At 46.0% G+C, this 19,686-nt stretch overlaps 1 protein-coding gene across 1 annotated transcript in view; it reads left to right on the top strand.

Moving 5' to 3' along the window:
• Positions 1–14,683, top strand: part of Lhfpl6 (LHFPL tetraspan subfamily member 6) — a 186,530-nt gene extending 171,847 nt beyond the window's left edge. Inside the window, exon 4 of the mRNA XM_041659512.1 lies at positions 13,531–14,683. Coding sequence (XP_041515446.1) covers positions 13,531–13,649 — 119 coding nt within the window. The 3' untranslated portion in view covers positions 13,650–14,683. The remainder of the gene's footprint in view (positions 1–13,530) is intronic.
• Positions 14,684–19,686: the final 5,003 nt, after the last annotated feature.

The following is a 19,686-nucleotide window of genomic DNA, read 5'->3' as shown; positions in this document are numbered from 1 at the left end:
TAAGCAGCGTCAAAGTCCTGCCTGCGGCCACAGGGTTCCACATAGCTCAGGGCCAGCAGAGAGTGTGCAGACTCTGCTCGGTGTTCAGTGGAAATGTGACAGTGACCGACGGAGTGGGGGACCATCACAGTTGAAGGCTGTCCATCTCCCCACAGGTTGGGACAAAACTGCCCTGGACCTCGCCGAGCAACAGCACTGGGAAACAGACTTGGGGTTTTGACTCTTTCTTTAGGGCCACCCAGAAACCAAAGAGCTGAGTTTCCCAGGAAGTCTTTGCTTTTATTAAAAGCAGCCCCAGACAGAAACTAACAATGACCTTGGTGGTCTTTGGTCAGTAAACTGGACAAAGTCTTGCTGGTTATTTTAATCATCCCCAAAGATGATCAATTTCTGTGTCGCTTCATGGTGTGGACACAAAAGCCACCTCTGTTCATGCGACAGTGTCTCCCAAATGGTAGACATCTCTAGTAAAGCTTTTAGGTTGACTGCAGTGTTAAGGGGTAAAGACTAATAGCGCCTGGGCTGCCAGATACTCAGCTAATCGATATGACAAAGGGGAAACTGCTTTTCACATGGACAGTGCAAAGATGTATATCAATAGATGTGTCTGGGGTGTCCCAGAGAATTGTGGGAGCCATTTCACCCGTCCTAATATCACTGTATTTTTAAAGGAACCTGAGTATTTGGAGTTCTTAGGCATGTGGACCAAAAGAAGGTTGGGTGGGTAACTTCCCTCCAGTGGTTATGTTGTCTTCCTGCCATGCCAGGATGGAGGGATGCAGAACCTGCATTTAGTGTAAAGTGTGGAGGGAGGGCCCTGGGTCAATCTGACACCAAGGGAAAAATGAATAGGCTTGTTGCGATGTGAAAGGAAACCTCAGGAGTCAGAGACGTTTGATGGATTGAGTAGCATCACCTAGACCATCCTCACTGTGTTCCTTGCTCCTTTTGTTCTATCAGTATCTTCCTTCCACTCATGGTTTACTTCTTGTTGTACACAACTCTCTCCGGAGTCAAAATGCCACCACCGTCTTCATGAATTCAGCCGTGCCAGGTTACAGAGGATTATCACAGCTGGATGTGTTGATTGCTGATGTATAAGTGCATACAGCTTCAGTGAGAGGCTAGAGTGTATTGACTGGGAAGGTCCAGGAGGGGCTCCAACGGTGCAGTTATCAATGCAAATACGCTGTTCTCAGGTCAAAGGCAGTGAGGGATAGTTTATTCTACAGCCAAATTAGAATGACTGAGGCCTGGAAAATACACAGCTAGGTCACTCCAGGTTCCATACTCACACGTGGAAGCAATTTCATGAAGCTTTATAGCTGCAGAACACAGAAAGTTATGAATAAAGCAATTTGCTCTCTGATGATATTTTTGACTTTTGGGTTGGTGGAAGTTCATCGTCTGCTATGTTAGCAGATTCCTAAAGGGTTCTGTCTATTAGTCAATGGATATTAGTCCCAACACAGATAGATGTAGGCAAGGAATGGCTCCTTGGAGGGACCTTAAATATAGCCCAAGCTAGGCAATTAGCCTCTGGTCCTGCAAGCTTCCAGTCTTCCCACACCACTATGTTTCTTCTAACTAGTCATGCCTTTTCAGAGACAACTTTTCCCCAGGAATTTTCATCCACTAAGCTAAGAAGGAGCTAACGTCTGTGCTGGGTTTGGACCGTCCACTGTGGCCCCTTTGAGAAGACCCACACTCCTGCCTGTAACCTCCACCCACCCGTTACTCTATAAGTAAGCTGTTTTAGTTAGGGTTTCTATTGCTGTGAAGAGATACTATGACCATGGCAACTTTTATAAAGGAAAGCATTTCATTGTGGTGGCTCACTTACGTTCAGAGGTTCAGTCCATTATTGCCATGGTGGGAAACACAACAGTGTGCAGGCAGACATGGTGCTGGAGAAGGAACTGAGAGTTCTTTCAGCTTGACTCACAAGTAACAAGAAGTGCTCTGAGACAATGGACAGTATCTTGAGCATATATGAGACCCCAAAGTCTGCCTCCACAGTGACATTCTTCCTCTAACAAGAATACAACTACTCCAACAAAGCCACACGTCTTAATAGTGCCACTCCCTTTGGGGGCCATTTTCTTTCACACCGCCACATAAAACCGTAAGTAATTTTTGTTGGCTTGAGTCGTCCTTAGCACTCAAAGAAGGAATGACTCCAGGGCTCTCTGAAGAGACCAGTCTCAAAGTCTGTCCAGCTCCCTATTAAAACCACTCTAGTGTTTTCATATAGCCTCCCTATATTTTCGTCTATATTTTATTTCATCTCCAGACAACTTATAATACCTGCTCCAATGTACATAGATATGCTAGTTCACTCTGAGGGGGATAAGAACCAGAAACAGTGTGTATACATGTGTGTATACATGTTTATACACTGTAGATACCACGCTGCAGGGAAGAGTACTTTGATTTTCAGCCAAGTCAAACCTGTGATTCTAAAATCAGTCGATCCTAAAGACCTGATGATGTGCCCAGATATGGTAGTTTGCTGATGAAATATGACACTGGTTTATTTTTCTTAAACAACTCTATGCTTTTTCTTCAAGCATGTGAAATTACTTTAAAGAATGAAGGTGTCCAAGAAAGAAGGACCCAAGTTCAGCTCTTAGCTCCCATGTGGTGGCTCACAACCTTCTGTAACTCCAGTTCCAGGGAGCCAGTGTCCTTTTCTGGCCTCGGTAGTAATTGCATACATGTGATGCCCATACGTACATGCAGGCAAAACCCACACACATAAAATAAAAATAATCCTTTCTTTTTAAAAAAGGAGGTGTCATGATTCTGTTAAATGTCCCACTCCACCCCCAACACACACTCTTGTGTGCTGGAACACATTCTTAGACTGTGTGCTGTTTTGAGAGGGTTAAGAGACCTTTAGGAGGTGGGGCCTAGCCAGCTGGCATGGATAGGTGGCTGAAAGCAGGCCTTTGAAGTTACAGCCCACCCTAATTCTAGTTTCTTTGTCTAACCTTCCTTTTCTGGCCCCCTTAAGCAGCTCTGCCATAGGCTCAGTCTGCCAAGGCACTGCTCGGCCATGCCTTCCCCACCCAATGGACCGAACGCTCCCAAAACCAGGAGCCCACATGATTCTCCTTCCTCTACATCTCCTTGGTCAGGTAGCCTGTCATAGACAAGAGAATAGTGACAGACACAGCAAGTCCATACAGGTTGTATATAGTATATAGGCAAAGAGTCAAGATTGAATGGCTGTGGTTAGCAGCAACACTAGCCTTCTTTCATATGTGGATCAGGACATTATATATCATAAACAAATCCAGCAGACCAGTAGCATGCTGAGGAGACCACTTCTGAGAGATCTGGGACAGTCACCAGTGTCCTAGACAACTATGCTCGTGTATAGAACACAGGAGATGGCCCAGATCCAGGGCTGGCAAGCGATGGGCCAAATTTGCTCTGCATGCTTCTGTAAATTAGATTTCATTGGCAGGCAGCAGTGCTCACTGACATAGTTGGTATCTGTGATTGCTTTTTAACTAAAATATTTACTGTCAGGCCCTTTTCTGAATAAGATCACCAATCTTGACCTGTGCCATTCTTTTCAAAAATTTCTCCAGTGCCGAAGTCTATGACCCTGTGATACACTCCCTCGGTGGCAGAAGCGAGGGAAGACAAAGGTCAGGAAAACAGAGGAAGGATGCCCTGGTTCTGGGCGAGTCCTGAATTGAAAGGAAGCTCTGTTGCATTCAGGTTCAGCACCTTCACAATACCCACCCTCCTTCCTCCTGCCTTCCTGTCTTGCCTGAAGCATTGGCACTGCTGCCTGGGGACCTCTTTGGTGGCACTAAAAGCCCTGTGGTAATTCTCTGTGGAGATTACCGTTTCCTTGTCTTTCAACTGTATCAGCTAGAAAAACTTTCATTCTTCGGAAAGCGTTGTCTCCCACCCGGAGTATAAACCTACTTCATCTTTCAGGATCGGAGATGTTTGTTGAGGAACATGGGCCCCCTGTGCCCCCGAGTGCTGCCTTGGCACACTTTATGGCTCCTCCCAGGAGTCTGGATTGACACTCTGTCCCCTCCTCCCCAGACACCGAGAGTCTGCACGCAGGTCTAATTTACCTGTCGATTCACAACCGGATCGCAGGACTAAAGCTAGCATGTCGTCTTAATCGTCGGTGACTTAATTTGTAGACGGTTTGCTCAGTTGGCGTAGTTAGCTGTGACTCCCTTAGTAGGATGCAGTCGGAGTGCCCAGACTGCAGAGCTGTCCCGTGGTCACTCTCCTACACTGCCATACTTGCAGTGTAGGATAAAAGAAGATCAATATTTTGATTCAGAAAGTTTCAGAGTAAAAAGGATCAATAGGCTATAGCTGTTGTTTAATGGTAGGTTATGCCTGCCACCCAATTTGACCTTCCACTTTGGAGAGGGAGTGGTCATGATATCAGTTTTTCATTTTGCATACCATTCATGTTTATTAATGTGTGTGTGTGCGCGTGCGCATGTGCAGGCATGTGCGGCGGACAGAGAGTGATGTCAGATATCTTCCTCAATGACTCTCCACCTATCTGGGGAGAAGGGTCTCTCCCTGAACCTGGTTCTAGATTTGGCTGGACCTGCTGGACAGTGAACTCCAGTGGTCTGCCTGCTCTAACCCCAAACCTGGGGTCACGAGCACACAGTGCTTTTAGGTGTTTGCTGGGGAGATGAACTCAGATCTGGTATTTGTGTGGCAGGTTCTTTACGGATGGAACTATCCTCCCAACCATATTATTTATTAATTTCTGTTTCCATAGACTTGGAAGCATGCCCCCTCCATTTCGTGTGTGTGTGTGTGTGTGTGTGTGCATCTGTATCTTATTTTCTTATTGAAGTTTGCTTAACTTTGGTTTTGACATTATTCTGTAGACAATAAACTTATTTTATGCTTTGGTTAACATACATAAGAAAAGGGTCCGACTATGAAGCCGTAGGAAGGACCTGACTTTCTGTGGTATTTAAGTCTATATAGTATTTGCTACCTCTTTCCATTGATCCTTTGCTTTCTTGCCTTTGTTCTTTGTACAGCAGAAAGAATAAGGTCAGACATGCCTGCTTCTTCCCTATCTAAACTTTACATTTATATATTGGTATGCTAATGAAAAGACGAACGCTAAAAAGAAATCCCGCACTAGCTCAGAACTGGTATAATAAAGGGTTGTTTATTTAGGCATAGACTCACAGATCACAGGAAGAACAGCAACCGATGTCTCCCCAAGGAAAGCTAGTACAGCACCTCCCTACAACAGGTTGCCGAGAGAGTGCCCAGCGCCGTGTGACTGGCTCAGTGACCAGATGTTAAATCTTCAAAAGGCAGATCCTTCATTTAACTAGAAACAGTTAAAGTAGACAGGGGAGAATCTTCTAAAAAGACTGGAAAAATCAAAGGGTAAGAGAAAATATGACATTTTCCCTCTGGCACATAGGTTCCACTGAAGCATCTGTAACTCACAAGAAAAGTAGTGTCAACCTAAACCTTCCTTATACAATAGCTGAACCCAAGAGGAAGCTCTGTGATTAATTGGACCCAAGTTCATGATCAAGTTTGATGTTTACTAGAGCTATGGGACAAGTTACTCATCCTATCGGGAGCTAGATACTTCTGAGAAGTGAGAATCAAGTTGAGGAATCAAGAAGATACAAATGGATTTGCATCTCTAATTTCCTAAAAAATATCTTGCGAAAAAACAATTAAATGAAGGGCCCCTCCCCATTGGACCCCTTCCTTGCAGTCTTCAGCTAACAGCTATTAAAAAATTATAAACGTTGAATTTCTATTTACAGTCCTGGCATAAAGTCTGATATCCACTCATGGCACAAATGGGTATCGATTGCCTTTGGGGGTCCAGGCATTGTGTGTGGTATTGAGCATCAGCATACAGAAAGAAACAGGCCAGTGCAATCACATCTAGAGTATGAAATATGAATTGAACTAATTAATGAAAAAGTGGAGGTTCTATTACAAGGTCAAAGACAAGAAGATGGGGGGCGGGGGGAGCTCCAGTGAGTTGGATCTGCTGTAGGGTCCTTTTCATTCCTTCCTTGTCTCTTATTACTTCCAAAAGCAGTACAATAAAACTAAATTGAATCACCCGCAAAAGCCAGCCACACCTCACTTCACCCTGTGCCCCGCCACCGGGTACGGCCCTGGAATACTGCCAGGGAGCCTTTGTCTGCAGACTTGGCAGGTGGCTGCGGTGCGCAGCTCTGTCCCATTAACCTCTATTTTAGCTGTCAAGAAGACTATTCCCCGATGTTGAAAGCAGCAATTTGCCAAGCAGGCAGGCTTGGAGTCCTGTTTGACGAAGCGTCACGGGGTGCAAAAGGGAAAGTTTAAACAGATTTGCCTCTCTAATTTCCTGAAAGATCACAGACCAAACTCACCCTCTGGTAAAATGCTTTCTGTTTGCTTTATAATAACAAGCATTATTGCCCTGACACGCGGAGTGGGGAGGCCAAGAGAGAGGGGCCCCTATTTCCTGGTTTAATTTAGTTCCTTTACAACTCATAGCATACCTTGCTCTTTAAAACATAGGAATGTAGAGACTTCCTCTTTGCTAGTGGCCTAATGTATCCTGGAAGACGTTTTTAATTCTGCAGCTGTAAGACACGTTGCTAATTTTTGCGTCTCTAGTATCGAGTGTTGGGTTCTAGGCAGGAAACCGAGTTCAGAGTAGATTCTTCTGATTTTCTTTTCCTTTGAAGAGGTCTGGACTGTATTGTCGCGTCTCTGGCCAGCAGATCCAGTTCAGACAGTTCACCTCTGCATTCGTCTTTTCATGAGGTAATAACAGCAACACCAACAACAAAATGTCCTCCTAGGCCTAGTTTGCCACCATGAGAAAGAATCAAGAGTTGAGGACGCCTCGGGACACTAGTGCTTCAGTCTCCTCAGACAGGCCTAAGTCTTGACACCTCAGGCTGATCTTGCTTCACCAAAGGGGTGTGCACAGTCGCGTTTGCGTGTGGATATGTGGATGCTTGTGTGTCTGTATATGTATGTGCACGCATACCTGTGTGCACTTCTGTATACGTTTGAGGCTACTTTGATGAGCTATTTCTTATAGGAGGCATGTTCTATATGTATGTGCTATATGTTTAACTGATGTGAACACCCAACAGAAAGCAGACTTCAGGAGACCAACTGTGTAGTGGTATTTGCCGTGATATTTCCAGTTCCTGACTGGTTTTAAAAAAAATAATTGGAGAATCAGGATTATTTGTGAACGTAGAATATCTAATGTATCTATCTTAGAGCAGAAGTAAAAAAATCAGAGGAGCGCTCTGTGAACGTGAAGCTCTCAAGCTGAGAAGCATTCCTCTTGCCCGTCCCTGGTAGTGCAAGTACAGAGTACCCATACCTCGTGTTGAACAATGTGTTCGCAAGCCCTAACTCTATCCCCATTTCTCTGTGGCGGCCTCCCACATGTGTGCCTGGTGTGCCCTTCCTCAGCTGCCAGGGCTCTGCTTCAATGTCCCTTCCGAGTTAGGCCATGCACCCCTTCAGCTCACTGACCACGCTCTGCAGGTGTCCCCAGCTTTGCTGTCTCAGCATCCTGGAGTGTTTCTCCAAGCCCATCCCACACTTGCCATTACGTAATCGTGTGAGCCCTGTTTAATGGGTGTCTTCTGGACTAGGCGGCCTCTCCTCTGAAAGCAGAGTCAGCCAAGTCCACGGCACCCGACTTGAAACAGCCATCGCTCAGTAAACATCTGTTGGATCAATGAATGAGGTGATGAAAGCAGAAAAGGGCAGAAACATGAAGACAGGAAGGGCAAGCCAGGGAGAAATAGATCACCATAGAGGAAGGGTCAGGAATCCCCCAGTTGGGGGTGGAGAAACTCTTCAGTGGTTGAGAGCGCTTGCAGCTCACAACTGCCTGTAACTCTAATTCTGGCCTCCTCAGGACTGCGCACACCCATAGAGGCAAATAAATAAAACAAATCAGGGATTGACCAGTTAGCATTTCTTCAGAGGGGCTCATGTCTTTACTCTTACCAGGCTAATCCTGGCTATCTATGGTTTGCTTCTCAGAAAGTGTGTGAGAACATATACATTCATGTACGTGTGTACAGACATGTATCCATATAGTATTCACAAACATTTGCAAGTGCTTGCATGCATCCATGCATGAATATGTTCATGCCTGTGCACATATGTATGTGTTTGAGGCAAGTTTGACGAGATTTTGTGAGTCAGTGGAGTTCTTTGTGTCTGAAATAATGGGATATTTTTCTTTTAAAGCAAACTAAATTTAAGATGCTCATATTGACTCTTAGCCAGTTGCTGAATTTTAATCACGGAAATTGTATGGCATGTGCTTAGTCAGGGGACATATTTTCTCACATCCTCAAACACTTTGAGAATCTTTATTTAGTGTCCACTCACTATTCATGCACCTGGTCTCCTGGGTTGACTGTAGGTTTTAAGATACGGCAATGGTAAGTTACAAGTACACTCAGGCCAAAACAAAGAACGGTGCTTGCCCCAGGAAGCTGGTAATGCAGACAGATACTGCACTCTCCATACCCCCACTCCCGATATTCTCTCCTTAGTCTTTCAGAGATGACAAGTTGCGAGTGGGTGCATGGTGAGTAAGGAGGGCAAACCTTCAACAACTGAAGACACTTCACGGGCCTCTGATAAAGTCAGATGAGAAAAGCCTGCTTCACCCATGGCTGTCTTGGATCTAGTTCATCAGAGCAGACCTTTAAATGCAAAGTTGTGTTCAAGGGAATGTGTCAAGGTGGCCTGGGAAGATGGTTGGCAGTAGTGCTCGCTGTGCAAGTATGAGGACCAGAAACCATGTGAAGGGCCTGCCCTGGTGGAGCCACACAGATCCCTGGGGCTTGCTGATGAACCCTTGTGAGATCCAGGCAAATGAGAGAGCATGCATTCACAAACAAGGTAGACAGCTCCTAAAGAGTAACTATTAAGGGCTGACCTCTGGCTTCCATATACACATGAACACCCATATGCACACACATGAAATGTACCTAGGAGAAACCAGGAAGGAAGACATCTGATGAGAGATTCCCGTGTGTGTGTGTGTGTGTGTGTGTGTGTAGGAATACCATTGGTGAATAAAGAAACTGCCTTGGCCTGTTGATAGGGCAGAACTTAGGTAGGTGGGGAAAACCGAACTGAATGCTGGGAGAAAGAAGGGCAGAGTAAGAGAGAAGCCATGTACCCCCGCTGGAAACAGATGCCTAAACTTTACCCAGTAAGCCACAGCCTCATGGTAATACACAGATTAATAGAAATGGGCTAAATTAACATATAAGAGTTAGCCAATAAGAAGCTAGAGCTAATGGGCCAATCAGCGTTTTAAATAATATAGTTTCTGTGTGATCATTTTAGGTCCGAGCTGCCGGGCAGCCGGGAAACAAACAAGCGGCCTCCTTAAACAGACATCAAGGTAGCAAACACCAGGGCGGGGAGGCACATGACAGCTTGATGTAAGGACCAGCCTGAACTCTCAGATGATCTGGAAGCTTCCTTATGCTGCAGAATAAGTCCATGAAGGAGGAAAGAAGCCATCAGTGTTGACAATGGCACACCAGTCCTAAGTCTACCATCGACTACAGCCATGCCAGAGGGAACTATAACTATCAGAGGGGAGGAAAGTTGTCTCTAATCTCTCATGGACCCTGGGAGGGGAGAAAGCTGCAGTATAAACTGTAAGAGGTCAAATATTGTCGAAGACCAGCTTCAATGTGACTTGTACATTACAGGGTAGGAGCGTGATGATTAGAATTATTAAGCAAAAGGAACATAGATATGATAGAAATAAGAGACAGAGATACAGAATAGCATTGCAAGGGGCATTCAGTGAATACTGAACTCACCTTGTTTGTTTTCTACACGCCTATATACTTCACTCCGAAAGGAGAGATGGGATGCAACAGACTTCATTATCATGATGGTCCAGGTGGAGTGGATCCACCTCTATACTCCAAATACTAATTAACCACACCCTAGGTCAGAATTTTTCATTTAAAGCCACACCTGTTGTCATCAGCTTTGAAAAAGCAAAAATAAGTTCCAACTCTCTGACCTCCAGTCAAGGTGGAACAGGCTCACAGCTGTGGGTCCCTCACAAAAATACAAACGGAAGCTTTGACTAGTATCCAAAGGGCTGGGTAGAGCACAGTGCCAACAGCTGCAGCTCTCCACAGTTAAGGACCCCTAGACCTGAAACTTCCGACACCCCTGCAGTAAACGGCGTGGGTGATATCCCTCTCACCTTGGCTCTGTGATTGCTGGCCCTTCCGTAGCTCCTTTTATCATCTTAAAGAGACGCAGCTACAGTGACATGTACATTCTCCAGTAATTACCCAGGACGGCTACTCTTTCTTGAGTACGCGTCCAATCATTAATACACTCTGCCTTCTGCATTAGGTCAGGGGCTGTGCGTAGGTCAATATCCGTTAACGATGAGCGATGGGTGGCCTTCCACGTTATGAGCCCTGTGTGGGACAGAGAGAGACCACACATTTTGCTGACTCTTGGAAAGGTTCTAAGCCACTGGCTACTCTTAGCTGCCTGCTAATTCGTCCTTCTAGATTTATTTAATTCGGCTAACGAATAATTCACAGTGATGATGGTTCCCAAGGCTCACAGCTTGTGGCTGTCAGCAAATGTGGCCATGAAACAGGAATGCTGTCATCCTTGAAAAACACTTCTCCAGTTGACCAGTATTGGGGTAGGTCATTGTGCCTGGGGACACACCCCGAGCTGGAGACGTGACCTTCCGAATCTATTATTTTGTTAAATGCAGCGTAGCCTGTGGGAGGCAGCAATGTTGGATATGGGGTTGGAAAACTTCCCTTTAAAGTCCAGTGCCAAAACTGGACTAGAGTTAAACCACCAGACTCGCTCTTCGGGAGGCCTGGATGCCTGTCGGCTTTGCTTCCTTCCTTTCTGGTTTTCTTTCACTTTGCTTCTCCTTCTGCAGGGATTCACCCAGTGTCTGTGATGGGTAAAGCATTGTAGACAGAGGTATGGGAGGGAACAAAGACCATCCCCGTGTCTTGAAACTTCCAGCCTCTATTCTAAACAGAATGGTTTGGGCATACACACGCAGTGTTTGCAAGCCCTGGGAAGTGCAGTGGAAGAAGCCAAGGCAGAGGAGACAGTAGGCGCTAGGAGGAAAAAAGTAGGGGTGGGTGGTCTGACCCTTGAGAACTAGTGTTGAGAAGGAGCTAGTTCCCTGAAGGTCTGGAAATAGAGTTTTTGGGTGAGCAGGGAGTGTGTGGAGAGCCCCAAGCCCAGAGTGCTGTAGATAAAGCTGCCCAGTGTAATCCGAAGACAAGGTGGCCCCCAGGTCCGAGAAGACAACAGCTCACCAAGGACCCCACGGGTCACAGAAAGGAGATCAAGTTTTGAGAATTCAAAGATCTAAAAAAGAATGACTTGATTTTTTAAAAAATGTCAACTGTTCTACTGTTGGTCATTTTGCAGCGGAGATGGAGAGGCAGGGAAGCACGATTGCATTCAAGGCTGGGTGCCTCAGCCATGTAGAACTGGAAGTGTGCGTCCATCCAGAGGCAAACAGTGAGCCCCTTTATAGGGCGGGAAGTGTGCGTTCATACAGAGCCTCTGTGTCATCTTCCAGCTTTTCTTGACTTTGGTTTCCTGCCTGAATGATACCTAGGTACCCTGTGTATCACATTCCTCTGAAGACCAAACACATTATTATTTATTCCCATGAAGAACAAATGTGTAATGGTTTTGTGCAAAAGCAATAACTACATGGTTACTATTTCTCATCATCTCTGGATGGAGAAGGAGGAAATCAAGGATGGCACTAGAGACAGGGATTGGATAGTGTGGTGTTGTCTGTGTGCCCGGGTCATGTCCGAGACTGCTTCTATGGTATGCAAACTCTCCAGCCAGCTGTGCCGCTCTTGATGCCTCCTCTGCCTTTGTTTCCTCCCTAGAACTTTCTATAGCTTACAAATACCATCTATTTGTATATTCAATTCAGCCTCATTCTAGAATGGAAGTTTCAAGAAATGGGGTGATCTTTGCCTTTTTGTTCATTACAACACCTCTACCTGTAGTGCTAATACAAGCCAGTAGCTCACATGGCTGTGTCTGTACATGGAGCAAGTTAGACATGCAACTGAAAAGGTCTAGTTAAAATAGTTCAGGTATCCTGATAGATCTACACTCTTGATATTTTGGTAGTGAGATATTGTTATTATCTTACAAATGAACAAAGCAAAAATTAACTTAGAGAAAAAAGGAGGCATGTTTTTTTTGTGGTTGGTACATTCAGTCCCTGTTAGATACAAGTGTGTTGGTATCTAACATAACATGTAAGCAAGAATAAAAGAGAGGAGGCAGCTGGCTGCTGTTGGAAGATGATAAAATGGGAGGAAAGAAGGGTTAGCATTCCGGATATGCAGCTCAGGGGCAGAGTACTTGTCTAGCATGGTCAAAGCTGCAGAGTACTTGTCTAGCATGCTCAAGGCTCTGGAGTCCATCCCCAACACTGCCCCCCCCCCAAAAAAAATGCAGAAAGAAAAAATAGTTCTAGTTATTCCTGTTTAGAGCCTAAGGACAGAGACCAAAGGAATAGACAGAGGGCTCATGTGCCATGTATATAAAAAGAGTAACTCGGATGTCACTGCAAAACAAGATAGCCAGACATGGCACCTCGTGCCTCTAAGCCCAGCACCATGGAGACTGAAGTAGAAAGGCTCTGAGCTGAGTGACATTAGGGGCTGCAGACTAAGACTGTTTCATGAACGACCCTTCGTCAAAGTTCAGGAACATAGAGCCCCCTCCATCAACCCAGACAAGCGATTTAGAATTAAAGACTTCTGATTGTTATGCTGGTTTGAACCCTGCCTCCATTTCTGAATAATTACATGAACTTGAAGGACTGTGAGCAACATTCCATCTCCTAGCACTGTTAAAAGAATCAACCCAATGAGCGAGCATATGGAGAAAAAAAAATCAACATTTTTCTAGTTTCAAGTATGTCATTACTCTGGGCAGTTAGGACCTGTTTCGACCTGGTCATTGTGTTCTCCATTAAATGGTCTTTGAATTGAAAGTGGGTTTCAGCCCCAGGACAAGCTGGGAGATCATGTTCTCCAGTTTAGATCACAGAGTATGGGTCATTTGACATGTTCCGCATGTGTCCCTCAAATGGGTCCCCTCTGTAGGAGGACTGTTCCTGTATTTTGTCCTTTTTGGCCTTAACATGCATGCAAGTCTGGCACAAAGGTGAGAACAGATATAGTCATCATCCTTCATGTCCTTGTGGTTGCCGTTCCTCCTTTGCTGCAGCCATGAGTGTGGACATGCGTAGAAGGGCATAAAGATTCTCTGGTTCTCTTAGCTGACGTGAGACAGAGACCTGGGACCTGTGGAGATGCACACAGCCATTCTTCCATTCTTCATTCCCGTGGCGGGCACACTGGAAGATGTAACCACGCCTTCTCCAGGTCATACTCATCCTTGTCTGCTTTTCTCTCCCTGCTTTGTCCCCAGGCAAGTGTGAAATCGGCTGGGCCTACTACTGCACTGGCGCAGGTGCTGCGGCCGCCATGCTGCTGTGCACGTGGCTGGCTTGCTTCTCGGGCAAGAAGCAGAAGCACTACCCCTACTGAGACCAGGCTGTCGGGAGGCAAGTGGAGGAGAGGATGGACCACGGGGGACTGAAGGGGCCAAAGCATCAGCTACTTTCACAAGGTGGAATAGTGGTTCTAGCCAGTACAATGTCAATAGAATGCAATTTGACTGAATCTGGAATGTTCTATAGGAAGGGAGGGTGGTGGGGAAGTTGACAGAAGCATGGAGAATATGGGACCGTGGAGGAAAATGGACCAAAGGCTAAAAAACACTGCAGGACATTGGGTGTTTCTATTCCACAGAGTATTGTTAATGTATATCACACACACAGCAAATCTATATATGCAAACGAGGATCTCATTTTCGTTCTCCTTCAAAAAGACGAGGACTAGGGGAGTCCAAAGGGCTAGTAGACACAGTATTATCTTAGGAAGCAGGGTAAGTACTCTGCAGCAGACATTCCCTGAAGATGAGGACTGAGCCTGAAAGCACATAAAAGCACATGCATACATACGCACATGTCATCCACATATGCACACACACATAGGCGTGTGCATATACACGTCATCACACCACGGCACAGGGGATCAGCTGTGCACCATTGCTCCTGGTTTTTTAAATATCCATCAGTACAGTAGCATCACTTTATAAAAGCGTACATTAAGCCTAGTCCATGGACCAATAAAGCCGCTCTAGCAGTATTTTTGATATCCTACATAAACGCTTTATGCCGGCCACACATCTGCAGTGTTTCTGCAGCTCTTTAGGGGTAAGCCTTTGTATTTCAATGCTATTCAAAGACACGCGGTAGTGATCTGATTAGCTTCTGCTGCAGTACCCTTGTGGGAAATAAAAACAGGACAGTTTTTGTCCACTGTAGGTGAGAATTCAGTTGCAGGTATGAGAGCGAAGGCAGGCCTCTCTCCAGTTATTGGATCTTGGTTTCCCTTGCCCATTATTCTACTGTGCTATATACGACAATTACTTCATTATTCATTTTGTAAAGGGAAAAAAAAAGTACTATTTTGTTTGTATCTGAAAAGCTCTGTGAATAAACTCTCTTTGATCAATAGCTCACCGAGTCATCGAGCCTTATTTTCTTAAAGCCTGTCTACCATGGTGGGCAGCCCCGTTAATCAGAGTATTATCTAAGGCCAGGTCTTAGAGGCACATGAAAGGTAAGTGTCTACTTTTAAGTTAGACTCTTTGACACCTTCAGATCATTTTTAGTTCAATTGTGACGGATTCTTAGGAGAGTTTCAGGACTGTGAGGTATGTCATGGGAAGACAGAGCGTGCTCCAACATGATCCAGGATTGCAAGATGGACCAGATCATCACAAGCGGTGTGCCATAGGCTGCTTCCCACTGACCACAGGGTGCTGTGTGTCTTTTGGACTCCTGCGCCAGTACAGGTCACTTGAGCAGCACCTGTCCCGTACAGTGGCCCCAGCAGTAAGCCTTGATTCAAGAGAAAGGTTTGGCTTTATCAGTGTCTCCCTAAGAGAACCAGCTCTTTAGGAGCAAAAGTTGCTTGCCAGATAATGTGTGCATTCTATATGCAGCGTTAATTATTGTGGCATATCCCTAAAGCGCCACCCTCACCCTGGGGATGCCGATCCACCATCCCTGCCCCACCCCTCTCCCACCCTGCAGGCGCTTTTCTTCTTTCCTCCTCCAGGCAGCTGCTGAGATTTACTTGCAGCTTGCCTGCCCCAGGGGTTTTCACTTACGCTTTAGTAAAATGTTCCTTTCTGAAAAAACTTTAGCTTGGCTTGATTTTCAGGAAAAAGCAAATCCATTCAGTTTTAAAATTGCATACACATTGTATTTCGAAATGGAGCATTCCTACCATATATGCCTGGAACCGTTTTCTGTAGTGCACACACATTTATCAACTTAATCTGAATAGCGTTATGCATTTTAAACTCCACATCAGCCTCCTGGCCCTTCCCCACCCCAGCTACTCATCCCCCACCCTGTGATCTTCCCACACCCTACTTGGCTAGCCCTGGCCATGCCCACTCTGGTTTTTTCTCTGTTCTAGATTCTTCCAGATGCCTCTGGATGTCTTCTCTCTCTAATCCACTGTGAAAACCTTTCCCTTAATGAAGCGTCCATTTTGGCTGTTTCTCTACTGCTCTTTCTCATCACCTGTGAGAGCCCAGCAGGTAAAGCACTTAGCACACGAGCCTGGCTGTTTGAGTTTGGTCCCCAGGAGCCATGAGAGAGAATTGGCTCCTAAGAGTTGTCCTCAGACTTCCGTACGCATGCTGGCACTCACCAGAACAACAATAGCAATAAAATAAACCTAACAAAAGCTAATTTTTTTTTTTTTTTTGGTTTTTCGAGACAGGGTTTCTCTGTGGTTTTGGAGCCTGTCCTGGAACTGGCTCTTGTAGACCAGGCTGGTCTCGAACTCAGAGAACTGCCTGCCTCTGCCTCCCGCGTGCTGGGATTAAAGGCGTGCGCCACCACCGCCCGGCTCAAAAGTTAAATTTTGCACATTGGGCATGGACCTATCTCAGTGGTTCAACACTTGCCTGGCACACACACTCTACACTCCAAAATCTAGCACACGCCGCTCTAGAGGTTCAATCCCCACTCTTTAACACACAAAAGTATTAGGTATGCACACTTATTTTCAAACAAAAAAAATCATCTTTACAAACCAACATAAAGAAAACGAGAGGGTAAGGCAAAGGCAGCGAAATGCTACATGTCTGATAAAGACTTTACAAATGGAATATATCTACAACTATTGCAGTGAATGAGTTTTAAGATTTAGTATTTTAAATGAGCAAAAAGTTAAGTAATTTATTTCTAAACAATTGAAAGCTATTCAGTAAAGTTGGATGACAAGAAAACGGACTCGGAACCACAATGGAATCACATGACACACAACTCGTTGAGTAAAAGGAAGAAGAGCGACAACTCTAAATGTTGTTGGGTGTGTGGAGTCATAGTTAAAAGACAGTAGGCAAATTTCTACTATGTCAGCCACAGTGATATATATATATATATATCTTCTTGGGTATCTGTACTCTGGGGGAAAAAAAAGAAAAACTATGACCACAAAATTACTGTAGAAGAATGTGATTCAGTTTTGACCTAAGCTGGTATCAACTCCAATGTCTACCAGTGCATAAACACAACATGGTATATTAACAGCAGCATGGCACTCAGCAACAAGAGAGAGTTAACTCCTGGTGTATAAAGCAGTCTGTTTCAATCTCACAGACATTATGATGGAATCAGAGATAGCAGACACACAAGGTTATATGCAGACAGAAATTACAACTGTAGCTGGAAACGCAGAGACACTCACTAAATAAGCCCCGACCCTCAGTCGTTCGAGCAACCCCAATTAAAGTCACTGGGTCATACATTCAAAGAAAGTCATGAAGGTCAGAGGGGAGCTAACTGGAAAGGAGGGGGTCATCAGGAAAGATGGGGCAGAAGAGAGGGTGAAGAGAGGTGAATGTGATCCATGTGTGTATTGTGTAAATAGTAATAAAAATAAAATAGGAAAATTATGAAATATTCTGGAAAAAATAATAAACAGTGGTAAGTTGAGTAGTGACACCTGTGATTTCAGCTTTGGGGACATAGTTACAGGAGATCAGAAATTCAAGGCCCACCTCAGCTATATAGTAAATTCAAAACCAGCTTGAGATGTAAGATTTTGTCTCAAAAATACAAGCAAGCAGGAGCTGGTGAGATGACTGGGTGGTTAAAAGCACTTGCTACTCTTACAAAGGACTGGTGTTCTAGTCCCAGCACCCACACTGGGCAGCTCACACTGCCTGTAACTCTAGGGACATGTGATCTGACACTCTTCTTCTGTCCTGTTCAGGTAATGGTATGTAGATTCTGAACAGTAAGTCCTCCCTTTCCGCCTCCCTCCCTTTCCGCCTCCCTCCCTTTCCGCCTCCCTCCCTTTCCGCCTCCCTCCCTTTCCGCCTCCCTCCCTTTCCGCCTCCCTCCCTTTCCGCCTCCCTCCCTTTCCGCCTCCCTCCCCCCTTCCTCCCTCCCCCCTTCCTCCCTCCCCCTTCCTCCCTCCCCCTTCCTCCCTTCCTCCCCCCTTCCTCCCTCCCCCCTTCCTTCCTCCTCCCTTCCCCCCCTTCCTCCCTCCCTTCCCCCCCTTCCTCCCTCCCTTCCCCCCCTTCCTCCTCCCTCCCCCCCTTCCTCCTCCCTCCCCCCTTCCTCCCTCCCCCCTTCCTCCCTCCCCCCTTCCTTCCTTCCTCCCCCCTTCCTTCCTTCCTCCCCCCTTCCTTCCTTCCTCCCCCCTTCCTTCCTTCCTCCCCCCTTCCTTCCTTCCTCCCCCCTTCCTTCCTTCCTCCTCCCTTCCTTCCTTCCTCCCTTCCTTCCTCCCTTCCCCCCCTTCCTTCCTCCTCCCTTCCTTCCTCCCTCCCTCCCTTCCTCCCTCCCTCCCTTCCTTCCTCCCTCCCTCCCCCCTTCCTCCCTCCCTTTCCTCCTCCCTCCCTTTCCTCCTCCCTCCCCCCTTCCTTCCTCCCTCCCCCCTTCCTTCCTCCCTCCCCCCTTCCTCCCTCCCCCCTTCCTCCCTCCCCCCTTCCTTCCTCCCTCCCCCCTTCCTCCCTCCCCCCTTCCTTCCCCCCTCCCTCCTTCCCATCCCCTCCTTTTTTTCTAGTACTGAAGATTGACTCTAGGGCCTTGTACATCCTAGACACTCCCACGTGTGACTCAGTTTCCATCTGGAGTCATTTCTGACTTAAAGAAGTCATGTGAGTTCAAGCTTGCCTACTCTACTTTTTCTTATAACCTTGAGGGCTGTGAAAGACTCCTGATTTAGCCCGTGAGAAAAGAACACTATCTAGTAGACAGTATACTGCTGAGGACAAACCTCAGGAGCACCAAGATAGAAAGTAAGGCTGCTTCTGAGCAGCAAGCACGTGGTGGAGAGGAGGCTGCTCAGTCGAGGACAGGGATGGTCTTGTGGTTAGACACTGACTGACCATCAGTGCTGTGCTTTGTTCTGCTTTTGTATAGAAGCATGTTCTGAAATGAACTCTGGACTGTTTGGCTGCTTCGGCATGACCAGACAGACCTCCCAATTCTATCCTGTCTTCTGTTTCTTCTGACTTTTTGGCCTCGAAGATCCCCTATCTAGGAACCCTAGCTGACCTTGTAGGAGTGGGCTCCTACACAATTCTCCTGCCTCAACCACCTCATTACCTGGAATTACAAGCCTGGGCCACCAGGCTAGGCTCTAATATTATTTTCCTAATAAAGTTTTAAGAGGGGGATAATATAAAACAATCAATGGAGAACTCTTTATGGCACTTAACACATGATAAGCCTGATACATACTCTTTTTATTATTGTCATTAGAGTATGGCTTCTTTAATCTGGGCCCCAGAATTTTGACTATGCGTGGCTCAAGCATAATGCCAAGGACTGTGAGACAACCTCCCTGGGAGTATTGACCAGACAGGTCCCAGAGGCCCCCAAAACAACACAGGCTATGGCTATGCTCTTGGATGCCCCCCCCCCCCGAATGATACATTAAGACTCTATTGAAGAAACCACACACTGTCATTATGTAGTTCTCATAGCTCACAGAAACATAGGCAGCGAATGTCTTTTCTCTCCCAGCAGCGTTCGTAGCACTTTTCAGACTGTGTACATTGGTCAGCAGGAAGGAAGCTTCCAGGTCAGGTCCAGCATGGTTTCTTTTATGTCCTCTCACCAAGTGTGTGGTATCTTCAGCAAGAGGGTCTTACTATACAGTTGTGCCTAGCAACCAAGATTATATAGACCTGGGAGAGGAGGTGGAGTACTATGGTTTTGCTAATTTTGACATGGTACCAAACTGCTGTATAAACAATTCTGTTTATAGCCATAGATACTACGTTCAGCCTTGAAGTTTCTCTTTGCAGTAGACTGGGATGAATGCAGAGATTTGCAGTTGCTCGAGGTTCAGAGAAATATGGTAACTGAATTCTGAGTTGCTTTCTCCGCCTCTCTTGGTGTTACTGGACTCCGTGCATGATTAAGGACATCTATACCACCCCCTCTAAGACACGAGGGACATTGCCGAAGAGAGGGCAGGGAGA

This window comes from Microtus oregoni, unplaced genomic scaffold (genome assembly GCF_018167655.1).
Source record: "Microtus oregoni isolate MIOR12 unplaced genomic scaffold, Mior012 000010F_ref0000083, whole genome shotgun sequence".
Taxonomy (NCBI): domain Eukaryota; kingdom Metazoa; phylum Chordata; class Mammalia; order Rodentia; family Cricetidae; genus Microtus; species Microtus oregoni.
This window is presented reverse-complemented; position numbering and strand designations above follow the sequence as displayed.